General features: G+C 34.4%; 1 protein-coding gene across 1 annotated transcript in view; it reads left to right on the top strand.

Annotated features, from left to right (window-relative positions):
* The window catches only part of CDS1 (CDP-diacylglycerol synthase 1), a 75,203-nt gene that overhangs the window by 18,168 nt on the left and 42,122 nt on the right, over positions 1–14,913 (top strand). Inside the window, exons 2-3 of the mRNA XM_074276159.1 lie at positions 6,884–7,011; positions 14,129–14,225. Coding sequence (XP_074132260.1) covers positions 6,884–7,011; positions 14,129–14,225 — 225 coding nt within the window. The remainder of the gene's footprint in view (positions 1–6,883; positions 7,012–14,128; positions 14,226–14,913) is intronic.

Consider the following 14,913-nt stretch of genomic DNA (forward strand, 5'->3'; position numbering starts at 1 on the left):
ATTTTTTTCTATTTCTACTTTCCCCTCATGTTCTACCAATTTTCAGATGGTCTAATTATTCTTACATTTTTTCTTTTTAATTTATTCTCCAGATCTATTATTTGCTTCTTTAAGACTCTATTTCCTTTTCTAATTGATTAGCTTTTTTCCATGATTTTCATTTATTTATTTTAGTTTTTTCCTCAATCTCATTTGATTTTTTTTTTTATTTTTATTTTCCTCAGTTACATGTAGAAACAACTTTTTTGGGGGGATTATACATGTACATTAATTTTTTTTTTTTACATATTTCCTTGTGAATCATGTTGGGAGAGAGATCAGAACAAAAAAAATATCATAAGGAAAAAAAGTGAACATAGTTCCATAATTCTCTCTCTGTATATGGATGGTGTTTTCTATTCAAAGTTTACTGGGGTTGCTTTGGATCACTGAATCACTGTGAAGAAGTAAGTCCATCATAGTTGATCATTGCACAATCTTGCTGTTTTTATGTACAATATTTTCCTTGTTCAGCTTGTTTCATTCAGCATTAATTTAGGTAAATCTTTCCAGGCCTTTCTGAAATCATCCTGCTCATCATTTTTTATAGAATAATAATATTCCATTACTTTCATAGAACATAATTTATTCAGCCATTCCCCAATTAATGGACACTTATTCATTTTCCAATTCTTTGCCACAACAATATGTTGGTCCTTTTCCCTCTTTTTTGATGTCTTTGGGATATAGACCTAGTAGTAGCACTACTGCATCAAAGGATATGTACAGTTTTATAGTTCTTTGGGCTAGTTCCAAATTGCTCTCTAGAATGGTTGGATCATTTCACTGTTCCACCAACAATGAAGTTGCAGTTTTCCCCACATCCCCACTAACATTTTATTATTTTTCCTGTCATCTTGGCCAATCGGAGAGGTATAGGTAGTATTTCAAATTTGTTTGAATTTGAATTCCTCTACTAGTAATTTATAGCTTTTTTATATGACTATAAGTGACTTTATCTGAAAATTGTCTTTATATTCTTTGACCATTTATCAGTTAGGAAATAATTTATATTCTTATAAATTTGACTCAGTTTTTTATATATTTTAGAAATGAAGCTTTTATGAGAAACACTTACTATAAACATTTTATCCCAGCTTTCTTCTTCCCTTCTAATCTTGGCTGCATTGATTTTGTTTGTGCAAAACCTCTTTAATTTGATGCCATCAAAGTTGTATTTTTTTATTTTTTATTTTGCATTTTATAATATTCTTCTTTAGCCATATATTCTTTCCTTCTCCAAAGATCTGAGAGGTAAACTATCTGTTGCTGTCCTTTGGCTTCTGGAATATGGTATTCCAGGCTCTTCTAGCCTTCATTGTAAAAGCTGTCAGATCTTGAGTAATCCTGACTGTGGCTCCTTGATAATTGAATTGTTTCTTGTTGTTATTGGGTTGTTGTTGGGTTTTTTTGTTTTTCTTTCTGGCAGCTTGCAGTATTTTTATCTTGAGATTATAGTTGTGTGGAATGTTCTTGGTGGTTTTTTGGAGGTCTTGGAGGCAGTCTTCTTTTCAGCAGAGTAGTCACCTCAAGAATAGCCAGGTGTTAAATTCCAAAAGTCTTTATTGTCTCCTTCATCTGGTGCTTAATTAACTTTCTGGTGGCCTTCCCTCGGGACTTGGTTTCAGTGGAGAAAATGCAGGAGGATAGGTGTGAGATGAAGTGAGTCTTGAGTCCAAGGATTTGTGCTTCAGCCTCCAGCCACCACAAAGGTGGATGATGGAATGAATCTTTCTCTGCTCCCTTGGTTGAGTTTGTCTCAGCTTATATGCTCTACAATGAGTATAAACCAATCATATCACTAGGAAACCATTATTTGTTGTAAGATTAAATCAATCACACTGAACTTAGAGAATTATAAAGCACCATGCTAAACTAGATAACCATTGTCTCATCAATTCCACTGACTTAACATATTGTAAGAATGCTCATTTCGAGTTCTGGCCCATAACAGTTCTAGAGTTTTACAATAATGTTTTTGGTGGGGTTTTTTTGGTTTTTCTTGTGGGGTATCTGGAGATAGGTGTTTGATGGATTCTTTCAATGACTATTTTGCCTTATTGTTCTAGCATATCAGGGCAGATTTCCTTGCTGTTCACTTGAAATGTGTTATCTAGGACTCTTTGGTCATGGTCTTCAGGTAAACCAATAATTTTAAAATCATCTCTTCTGGATCTATTTTCCAGGTCAGCTCTTTTTTCCAGTGAGGAATTTTACATTTTCTTTTATTTTTAAAATTTTTTCTAGTCTGTTTTGACTAATTTCTTGGTAAGTCATGAGACTTAGAGAGTCATCAGCTTCCATTTGCCAGGTTCTAGTTTTTAACATATGATTTTCTTCAGTTAACTTGTATATCTCTTTTTCCATTTGATTAATTCTACTTTTCAAAGTGTTTTCTTCTCTTGTTTGCATTTGGCCAATTGAATTTTTTTTTTGCCCTAATTCTTTTTTTTTTTTTTTTTTTAATAGCTTTTTATTGACAAACATATGCATGGGTGATTTTTCAACATTGTCCCTTGCAATCAGTTCTGTTCTATTTTTTCCCTTCCTTCCCTCCACCCCCTCCCCTAGATGGCAGGCAGTCTCATACATGTTAAACATGTTAAAGTGTATCTTAAATACAATATATGTGTACATATTTGTACAGTTCTCTTGTTGCACAAGAAAAATCGGATTCAGAAAGGTAAAAATAATCTGGGAAGAAAAACAAACATGCAAGCAGTCCACATTCATTTCCCAGTGTTCTTTCTCTGAGTATATCTGGTTCTGTTCATCATTGATCACTTGGAACTGAATTGGATCTTTTCATTGCCGAAGATATTCACTTCCATCAGAATTGATCCTCATATAGTATTGAAGTGTATAATGATCTCCTGGTTCTGCTCATTTCACTTAGCATTAGTTCATGTCTCTTCAAGCCTCTCTGTATTCATCCTTCTGGTCATTTCTTACAGAACAATAATATTCCATAACATTCACATACCACATTTTACCCAGCCATTCTCTAATTGATGGGCATCCATTCATTTTCCAGTTTCTGGCCACTACAAAAAGGGCTGCCACAAATATTTTTGCAATACAGTTCCCTTTCCCTTTAATATCTCTTTGGGATATAAGCTCAGTAGAAACACTGCTGCATCAAAGGGTATGCACAGTTTGATAACTTTTTGAGGATAGTTCTAAATTGCTCTCCAGAATAGTTGGATCCGTTCACAACTCCACCAACAATGTACCAGTGTCCCAGTTTTCCCACATCCCCTCCAACATTCATCATTATCTATTCCTGTCATCTCAGCCAATCTGACAGGTGTAGTGGTGGCCAATTGTATTTTTAAGGAATTGTTTTCTTCAGTCAATTTTTGTTCTTCCTTTTCCAAGATAATTGGCTTTCTCTTGCATATTGTTTCTTTTCCCATTTTTTCTTCTACTTCTTTTATTCACTTTTTAAAATCTTTTATGAGTGCTTCCAAGAAGGCTCTTTGGGCTTGAGACCAATTCATATCACCCTTTGAGATTTCCCATGTTGGCATTTTATTCCGAGTTTGTGTTTTTATTCTCCCTGTAACTATAGTAGCTTTCTGTAGGTAAAAGTTCTTTTGTGTTTCCTGCTCATTCTCTTTCTTTTTCCTATTTTGTGACTTTAGAGGTCAAATTCTGCTCCTGGAGTGCAGGGGACACTGTCCCAAGCTTCTTGTGCTGTTCTTAGCCTTGAGTTTGATCACAGCATCTTGCTTACATTGGGTAGTCTGGCTTGCTTTGTCTAGGAAGTAGACTGTTTCCCAGGCTTCTGAACTGGGACTGGAGAGCTGCCTCATTGTCACTATGCTAATGAACTAGCACCTATGATCTCAGTTGCTGGTCAGAAGCTGTGATTAAGACTCTTCCCCTGGCTTTTCTGAACCATCTGAGCTGAATTAAACACTCCTTTCACCCCAGTAAGACTGATCTTTCTTGAAGTCCTTCCCAATCATCATGAGCTAGAGAATAGTTTAATTCCATCAGATTGTTTCAGATGCTTGGTTTCATATGGTTTTCAAAGGAAACTGGGAAAGCTTGAGGAGCTTCCCGCCTCCATCTCAACATCTTGCGCCTTCACTCTACCATCATGACTCTGCCCCTTTAATATCTCTCATTTGATTTTTAAAGTCTTTTTGAGTTCTATACATTCTCTCTGGGCAGGGAGCTATTTAATGTTAGTCTTTGAGATAAAAAATTTTTTTGTTTGTTTAGTTTTTTTGGTACTTTACCATCCTCCTCTGAAGATGAACCCTCATTTTCCCTATTCCCATTATAGGGAATCGTTTCTATAGTTGTTTTTTTTTCTTTTCCTATTCATTTTTTAAAAATGAGAAGTATTAACTTAAGCACCTCTAATTGTGTGGGGGGGTAGAGTTAAGAGGGGAGGATGTGAATGGGATGGTGCCCCTAGCTTCACTTCAGCTTTCCACTCTGACTTGAAACTCCAAAAGTTCCTCCCCTCCTGCAAGTGCCTGCAGCCAGCAGCTTCCCTGCCCCATTAGTTCAGTACTCACCAATTTGTGTACTGGTTCCTTCTCACTTAGGGCAATCTCTGCTGCACTGTTGGTCTGGCCTTCTTGATAATTTGAGGTTTCCTCAGTCTTCCTGCATTCAGACTCTTAACTCCTCAGGCTGTCTAGGAGGTAAAACTTTCTGTGGTTCCTGCTTCAACCAACCCCAGTCATCCCTAGAGATTCCCATTTGCTTTTTATAGAGAGTTAGCTTGCAGGTGTTTGTGCTTCACAGGGTTAATCCCCAGCCTGAGTTCTTTGGGTCTTCTTGGGTTGTCTCAGGAGGACTCCTGTTCTGCCCCAATTCTTCTTGGTTTTTCACTAGTCTATGTTCACCCCTAGGTATTTTGTCTCTTTCTCTTATTACAGAAGTTATTTTCTCTTCATCATTTACTTTTGGTTTGACTAGGGATGCATCCTATTTTCACAGTGAGAGAATTAAATTAATTCCACTTTATGTCATTGCTGACAATTTGTATAGTTGTTAAATTTTATGTCCCTGAGCTTAGTTTAGTAGGATTTTTTTCTCTAAATCTGTTATTTTAAGGAAACCAGTTATTGTATCTCTAAATGGCTTGTTTGCAGAATGCAGATTGATATAATTCCCACTCACTGTAATGTCCAAAATCTAAAAATAACCTTTGTGAACCTCATTTCAGGATCCTTGTGCCTACTAAAGAACCTTGGTACTGATTTGTTTTACAACTGCATGCCTTAACAATAAATTGCATTCCTTGGACTTTGTTTCCTCAGTTTATTTCATTTCACTCATAAAACCATCTAACTTGTCTTCTCATTCTTGAGAATGAGAAAAACCTTAAGATTCACTTGTAGGTACACTTTGAATTATGGCTCATGGTGTTTCAAAAAGCCTGTTTTGCCTTGTTCATTCTTTTCTCCTTCTATACTTTTAGTATAGAATACTAAATGAGAATAAAAGTACCAAATCTCTTGCTATTTTACTGGTGATAGATTTTTAGCACCATAACTCTGTCTCTTTCTCTTTCCAGTCCCTCTCACCATCCAACCACAACCATAGGATAATTTATTTAATTTTGTTTGTGTCTTGGTGGTTGTATTTGTGTGCCTTTGTTGTATGTCTGATATTTTGGGTATTTGCATAGCAAATAACCCATATTATGTCTTGTTTAATTCATAACAATATTTCATATCTCTTTTACTGACCATCTTTTCTGTTGATAAGTAAATTTAGATTTGTTGAATTTCATCTTGAGTTCATTTCCTCTTCAACATGTTTCATTCCCTTCTACAATTTCTGGTAGGGGCAAAACAATCTTGCACTGTTCAGATTTCCTTTATATTTGAAGGTCTTTCTTCTGGTAGATTGCAACTTTTGTTGTCATTGAGATTGAGATTGTTAACTAAAACCATTGTATATCTTGAGACTTGGCAGCATATGGTGTTTCTGAAGATGATCTGTAGATTATTTTTAGTGGCACTTGTTTTCTTAAGAAATTTTAAATATTTTTGTACTTCTTTCATTTTGGTGTTCATGGTTTTTTTCTTGTGTTCTTCTCAAAAAACCTCAAATCCATAAGTTGTCTCAGTATATCTTTAGAGATTATATTTTGTGTTTTGTATAGAAATATTTTCTTTTACAGCTTTCTTCTTTGAGGCCTCAGTAATCTCAACCTCTTTTCATACTGAGTGGATAATTTACTTCTCACAGTGCTCAACTAACTTTTGGTTAGACAAAACTGGTCTCAGCTGGATGCTAGTTCCTACACACATACTCATTCTGTCTCTCTTTATTCTTTAGTTCTCTGATGGAGCACAGCTGTGCTACAGCGAGAACACTATTGTTTCATGCAGAGAAAGCTTCTGCTTTTGTTACATTATATTTTATGTTATGTTATGTTTTATCTATTTTTGCTGCGTGGGATTGAGGGGTGCAGGACAATTGTTCTGTTGCATGGTTTGGATTCTATAGGCCTGCCAGAACATGGGAACTCGAGATATTTGAGATCTGAGATTTAATTATATCTGCTGTTAGCTTATTAGATTGCAACCTCAACAGGTTTCTTTGTGGCTTCTTAGATCATGGGAAACAGTGTGATTGCTTTATTTCTTGCATATAATTTTACTGTAGAGAGGTTTAAAAGGTCATTAATATTAGAGAAAATGTCTAGTACTCCATCTTGTGGATGCTAATTAAATTTTCATTACAAAACTACTTTCTTTTCTTTTTCTTAAGGTTATCACCTAAGTAATTGAATGTCATCCTTTTTTTTTTTTCTTTTTTGCAATTTCAATTTTTAAAATTTTCTAATATTTACTTAAATATTTTTCTTTAGGAAACTGATATTGATGATAAATATGGAGATTTGGATTCCAGAACTGATTCTGACATTCCAGAAGTTCCACCATCCTCAGACAGAACCCCTGAAGTGCTTAAGAAAGCTCTGTCTGGTTTATCTGCAAGGTATGATTGAATAAATGTTTAATACTAATGTATTTCATTGACTCTTTGGTTCATATAACAGACATTTTTCTGCAAAAGGTATTTTGCACATGGTTATAATCCTAACTTTAATATGATTCATCTTTTGAACAAATCAATCAGTTATTGCAATTCAAATCATTGAGTTGATGTGAAAATATTTTCTATCTTCCTTTTCCTCTCCTCTTTCCTTTTGCCCCTTTATCTTAGGACTGAACTTCAGAGAGGTTTGGCTGTATTGCCTAAGTTCATATTAAAAAAGATTGATGGCCAAAATTCATATGTCTTTTAAAAATTTTAAGATCAGATAATTTTTTAAGAATATGCTTTTTCATCAAAATCATAATTTTGTGACTTTGCCTCATATCCTTACTAGTGTAAAAAAAAAAAAATATATATATATATATATATATAAAGAAAATTAACCAGTCTTTGACAGATCTGCTCAGCTAGAAGTTGTTTTGTGTCCTGCTTCAGTGTTGTTCCTCTACATTTAATATTGACCCGTGCACATTATTCAGAGTTATACTGTCTTATAAAGTTATTTTCCTTTATATTGTTGTGGATATTACATGAATTATTTTTTGTTTTTGTTTATGTTTTGTATCAGGAAGACATGTCTTCCCGAATTTCTATAAGCTTTCATTTTAAAATTTTAAATATTTTAATTTAAAACTCAACTTATGGACAAATCTGAGATACCACTACACACCTGTCAGATTGGCTAAAATGACAGGAACAAATAATGATGAATGTTGGAGGGGATGTGGGAAAACTGGGACACTGATACATTGTTGGTGGAGTTCTGAAAGAATCCAGCCATTCTGGAGAGCAATCTGGAATTATGTCCAAAAAGTTATCAAACTGTGCATATCTTTGATCCAGCAGTGCTGCTATTGGGCTTATATCCCAAAGAAATACTAAAGAAGGAAAAGGGACCTGTATGTGCCAAAATGTTTGTGGCAGCCCTTTTCATAGTGGCTAGAAGCTGGAAGATGAATGGATGTCCATCAATTGGAGAATGGTTGGGTAAATTATGGTATATGAAGGTTATGGAATATTATTGCTCTGTAAGAAATGACCAGCAGGATGAATTCAGAAAGGCCTGGAGAAACTTGCATGAATTGATGTTGAGTGAAATGAGCAGAACCAGAAGATCACTATAGACTTCAGGAACAATACTGTATGAAGATGTATTCTGATGGAAGTGGATATCTTCAACATAAAGAAGATCCAACTCACTTCCAGTTGATCAATGATGGACAGAAACAACTACACCCAGAGAAGGAACACTGGGAAGTGAATGTAAACTGTTAGCACTACTGTCTATCTCCCAGGTTACTTATACCTTCAGAATCTAATACTTAATGTGCAACAAGAAAATGGTATTTACACACATATATTGTATCTAGGTTATATTGTAACACATGTAAAATGTATGGGATTGCCTGTCATCTAGAGGAGGGAGTAGAGGGAGGGAGGGGATAATTTGGAAAAATGAATACAAGGGATAATATAAAAAAAAATTACTCATGCATATATATACTGTGAAAAAAAATTTAAAAAAAAAATGATTTCTCTGCCACAACTCCTGCACTAATTCAGCCTTTGTATTCTTGCATAATAAAGGCTGACTTCCCAGTGCCGATAATAAACCTCTTTTTTTCAGTCTAAAAAAAAAAAAACCAAAAAAACAAACAAACCTCAACTTATGACACTTTAGTCCTTCTAAAGTTACCAGTCAGTTTCAGCTCAATTACTACTTCATTTTGGGTCCAAGAAATTGGTCAAGTATTTGAATGCTTCCACGTATAGTTATTTTTTTATATTTTCCCCCTATGGCTTACTGTCAGTTCCTTTCAAATAAATTCATATGTTAAACTCATATATTAAATTTTCATTATTCTTTTTTTTTTAATATCTTTTTATTTTCAAAATATGTGCAAAGATAGTTGTCAACCTTCATACTTGCAACACCTTGTACTCCAAATTTTTCTCCCTGGTTTCCCGCCACTATCTCCCCTAAATAGCAAGTAATCCAATATATGTGTTAAACATGTACAATTCTTCTATACGTAGTCTCATATTTATCATGCTGCACAAGAAAAATCAGATGAAAAAATGAGAAAGAAAGCAAAAAGCAAGAAAACGACAACATAAAAAGATGAAAATACTATTTTGTGATCCACATTCAATCCCCACAATTCTCTTTCTGGATGGCTCTCTCCATCACAAATCTATTAGAATTGATCTGAATCACCTCTTTGTTGAAAAGAGCCATACCCATCAGAATTTTTCATCGCACTATCTTCTTGTTTTTGTATACTATGTTCTCTCAGGTTTAGTCACTTCATTTAGCATTAGTTTATATAAGTCTTTCCAGGCCTCTCTGAAATCATCCTGCTGATCATTTCTTATAAAAAATAATATTTCATAATATTCATATACCATAACTTATTCATTCATTCTCCAGCTGAGGGGCATCCACTCAGCTTCCAGTTCTTTGCCACTACAAAAAGGACCGCTACAAACATTTTTGCACATATGAGCTATTTCACCCCCTTTTTAAAAATATAGACGCAGTAGTGACATTGCTGGATCAATGAGTATACACAGTTTCATAGCCCTTATTTTCATTATTTTTTCAATAGTTCTCCCATATATACTTCTGATATTGAAAGTAGTATTGTCAAAATTGCCTATCAGATAAATGACAAGGGATTTGGGAAGTGGGGGGAGAGAAGCAATACAGTATCTACGCATGCTGCTGCCACTTCTCGGACCCATGACATATTGAAATAATAAGTGTTTTTTTTTTTTTTTTTTTTTAAATAAAAAAGGTCAGACCAAGGGTATTTGCTTTCTCTCCCTTTTCCTCCATAAAAAGGAAAACCAGCTATTACTCTTTAAGATAATTTCATTAAGGGGGAGAAAAAGGAACATTTATATTCCTTTTATTTAAGAATACTGATTATTGGGAGAACCACCAGTTGTCAAAGGATGGCAATGAGAAAGGGAAAGCTGAACTAGTTTCTTTCTACTTTATAAAATAGGGAAGCCAGGGCTCTTGGAAGCCTTGGTCTTTAATTTTCTCCTCCTCCCATCTCTCCTTCCCTCTCCCCCTTCCACTTAGTAATTTGATTAGTCATTTAAATCATCAGCTTTAGTCCATTTTTTTGAAGTTATATTTTCTTTTTAAAAAAATTAATAACTTTTGGGTTTACATCACCTAAATTTTTTATACACCTCTCAAAAGATTTTCTTAAAGAAAAATAAATAGGAAAAATTCAGCTAAATCCATTTTAAATACTTTTGAAAAAAACACCTTGGAAATATATTCAGTGTTCCATACTTGTCAGCCTTCTCTGCAAAGGCTTCTGGAGATGGTATTTTTAAATCTTTGATCTGGAGTTGTGCTTTTTCTTTGTATCTTTACAACATTCATTTTCATTTTTTTTTTTTGGGGGGGGTGGTCAATTTACATTATGCATATTGTTTTGTGTCTCTGTTTCATTTTGTTCATGTCAATCTATGCTTCTATTTCATCCTATTTGTCATTTCTTATAGCACAGTAATATGATGCTACTTTCTTCTACCACAATTTGTTTAACCATTCCCCAGTTGGTGGGCATCTACTTTGATTCCAGATCTTTGTTACTACAAAAAGTGCTAGATGGTCTTTTTTAAATAGAAAAAATAGGTATTCTTCCTGTGTAGTGGTAGGTTCTGCTTAGATTCATCCTCACTGTTTCTTTCTTTTTTTTTTTTTTTGCCATGCCATGCCTTTTTTTAAAATAGCTTTTTATTTTCAAAATATATGCAAAGATAGTTTTCTACATTTACCCTTGCAGTACCTTGTGTTCCTAATTTTTATCCCTCCTTCCTTAGACAGCAAGCAATCCAATACACATTAAAATGTGCAATTCTTCTAAACATATTTCTACATTTATAATGCATCATAAGAAAAATCAGATCAGAAAGTAAAAAAAAAAGAAAATGAGAGAACAAGAAAACACAAGCAAACAACAAAAATGTGAAATTTGTTTGTTTGTTGAGTCATGCAGATGACTCTCTCCATCAGATGTCTATTGGAATTGCTCTGAAATCACCTCATTGTTGAAAAGAACCAAATCCATCATAATTGATCATCACATAATCATGTTCTCTTGATAAACACTGTTCTCTTCATTCTGCTCTCTTCACTTAGCATCAGTTCATGCTAGTCTCATCAGGCCTTTCTGAAATCATCCTGCTGATGGTTTCTTAATATTCCGTTAGATTCATATACCTTAACTTATTTAGCCATTCCCCAACTGAGTATCCATTTAATTTCCAGTTCCTTACCAAAGAAACTACAAATATTTTAGCACATATAGGACCTTTTCCCTTTTTTATGATGTCTTTGGTATACAGATCCACTGCTGAATTAAGGAGTATATACTTTGGGCATAGTTCCTAGTTGCTATTTGGATCAGTTCACAACTCTACCAACAATTTATTAGTGCCTCAGTTTCTCCACATCTCCTACAACATTTATCCATTATTTTTTCCTGTCATCTTAGTCAATCTGAAAGGTATGAAGTGGTACCTCAGAATTGTCTTAATTTGTATTTCTCTAATCAGTAATTATTTAGAGCATTTTTTTTTTCATATATATCCTGCCTTCTAAGACTTGTTTTTCTTGATGGTTCAAAACAGGCAAGCAGCTTTGTTTTCTTTTTTTGACTGAAGTGGTATTACTTTTTCATTTCTGGGTGTAGCTCTAAACTCAGCATCCTCTTAGTTCAGATTTCATATTGAAATTGAGGCACTTCTAAGCCCCTGATCATTTTACAAAGGACAAGGTTTACTTTGCCCTAATATAGCAAGAATTTGCAAAAAAGATGTAGTGGAACTCTAGATACAACATGTCCAAACCCATACCCCTACTCTCCAATCTCCATTTGGATGTCTAGTCAGTCATCAAAATACAGTTTGTCTCATGGTCTCAGGTACCCATCATGTCTTGAGACTACACATACATCAGACCCTTTATGTTCCCTGACCAGGAAGCTGCATCACAGCAGCTGGGTAATGGATGGGGGAAAGAAACTGTGTCAAGAAACTACTGGTCCTCTCACCCTATATTCCTTACTTGTAGTCCTCAGACCCCCCGAACTTGGTTTTTAATCTTATTTAAGCAAGGATTAAGATTTCTAACATCAGTAGGTTTAGGCCAATAGAATATCCAGATTTAGGATTAATTACAAATTGGTGGGGTTTTCTTCTGGAGACAGTGACTACCTAATGGATAGATCCTTTCTTTAATTAGGAGATTATAGCCAATTATTCAAGATAAAGTGCTGGCCTTTAGAATCAGAAAGATCTGGATTTCCTTGTCCCTGATACTTCACAGAATACTTCACAGCTTTGTGATTCTTGACAAGCCTTTTAACCTTTACATATTCTCAGGTTACTAAGATTGATGTGTCCAGATCTGTTTGTGTTCCTTTGCTATTTGAAACTCTTGAATAGCCTAGCCTACCAAATGACATTTCAACTTCTGGTGTAAAGGCCTTTTATAATCTGCCCTGTCTTTTTGCAACATCTTTCACATATTCTTGTTTTTTTGTTTTGTTTTGTTTTTTTGAAACATAGCCTATATTCCTATCCAACTAGGCTGCTTGCCTTTCCATAAAAATACTTTTTTTGATTATATGATCTGGAGTCTTTTTTTTTTATTATAACTTTTTATTGACAGACAATATGCATGGGTAATTTTTATAATAGTTTTTATTTACCAGATATTTGCATGGGTAATTTTACAACGTTGACAATTGCCAAACCTTTTGTTCCAATTTTTCTCCTCCTTCCCCGCACCCCAGATGGCAGGTCAACCAATACATGTTAAATATGTTAGAGTATAAATTAAATACAATGTATGTATACATGATCAACTGTTTGCTGAACAAAAAGAATCGGACTTTGAAATAGTGTACATTTAGCCTGTGAAGGAAATCCAAAATGTAGGCAGACTAAATTAGAGGGATTGGAAATTCTATGTAGTGGTTCATAGTCATCTCCCAGAGTTCTTTCGCTGGGTGTAGCTGGTTCAGTTCATTACTGCTCTATTGGAACTGATTTGGTTCATCTCATTGTTGGAGAGGGCCACGTCCATGAGAATTGATCATCATACAGTATTGTTGTTGAAGTATATAATGATCTCCTGGTCCTGCTCATTTCACTCAGCATCAGTTATGAACTGTAATCTTACATAGCAATGTAAAGCTGAGTACTTTCTAAGCTCTGGGAGAGGGAAGGTTATTAATGACTGGAAGTGTGGTGGGTTAAGGAAGCATTATGATGAATAAGGTGGCTTTTGAAATGGGCTTTAAATGATGAATTCAAATGCAACAGGTAGAGATTTTTGAGGCCCAGAGAAAATAGCATAATCAAAGACATTGAAGTAAAAAAAAAAAATGTTTAAAGTGTATATGATTGATAGTTCCAAGTATTGATTTGATGGAGGTAAAGAGTCAAAGACTGAAGAAAGTATAGTATAAAACTAATGTCAGAATGTAGAAGAACATGAGTTATAGGGAGTTTAAACACCAGGGAATCACTGAATTTTGAATATAGGAGCTAGAAGAAAGATATTTGAGACATAGTATGGATTATGGAAAAGGTAAGTGGAGGCAGTAAGAATGTAGACTACTAAAATAATTCAAATAGGTAAATAAAAATTTTATGGTGGTAGAAGAAAAGATGTGAGTGTGAAGAAAAAGGATTTATTCTATTGTGATTGTATGATTCTACATCTGCTATAAATATGGAATTTATTGGGGGGTTGGTTTTCAGAGAAGAAGTTGAGCAGATAATGTGAGACATGAGAAAAGTAATCAATAATTTTACTCAGCATCTTAATTATCAATATTAATAACCATTCTCATTTCCTAATTTCATGGTTCCTTGCTTTTCCTATTGTTGTTGGGTAGGGGTTACCATGAATGGTAATAATGAGTTTAGTAAGTACTATGGGGAATTATAAAGAATAGCTTAGATCAGAGTCCTGTCCTTGCAGAATTTAAACCAATGGTAACTGTTGATGTTTTCTTTGTAGATGGAAAAATTGGTGGATTCGTGGGATTCTTACTCTGACTATGATTTCATTATTTTTCCTGATCATCTACATGGGATCATTTATGTTGATGCTTCTTGTAAGTTTGCTAAGCACATTTTATGTATAATCTATTTTTAAACACATACACATGGTTAAAGTTATGTGAGTCAAGAGCTTCAAGGAAGGTAATTCAATACTTGTTTGAATAAAGTATTTTACTATTGTGTTACAATATTTTTAGAAATATATTGTATTTATACCCTTTTGTTTGCAGAATTGTTATGACCCCTAGACATTGAATCATACTGTTGAGAAATGAAATCAGCTGTATACTAATTAGTAATAAAGGCCTGTAGTACTGCAGGAAGAATATCTTTCTTACTGCAGCATTTTTATAATTGCACTTTGATTTTGTACAATCTATACTACTTGCCCTATGCTTTTAGATTTTGTTAGATCTGTGATCTCACTGAAATGGGTATTCCAATCAGTGGCATAGAACACACTTTATGAACACCCTCTCATCCTATTTGTGCCACTCATCTGGCACTGAGTGCTACATACTGTTGTGCCATAAGTTGACAAACATTGGGGCAACTAGGTGGTGCAGTAGATAGAGCACCATCCCCAAAGTCAGGAGGACCCCAGTTCAAATATGGTCTCAGACATTTAACACTTTCTAGCTGTGTGACTAGGCAAGCTACTTAGTCCCAATTGCCTTAGCAAAAAAAAAGAAAGAAAGAAAGAAAGAAAGAAAGAAAGAAAGAAAGAAAGAAAGAAAGAAA

Source organism: Sminthopsis crassicaudata, chromosome 6 (assembly GCF_048593235.1).
Source record: "Sminthopsis crassicaudata isolate SCR6 chromosome 6, ASM4859323v1, whole genome shotgun sequence".
In the NCBI taxonomy this organism is placed as follows: Eukaryota; Metazoa; Chordata; class Mammalia; order Dasyuromorphia; family Dasyuridae; genus Sminthopsis; species Sminthopsis crassicaudata.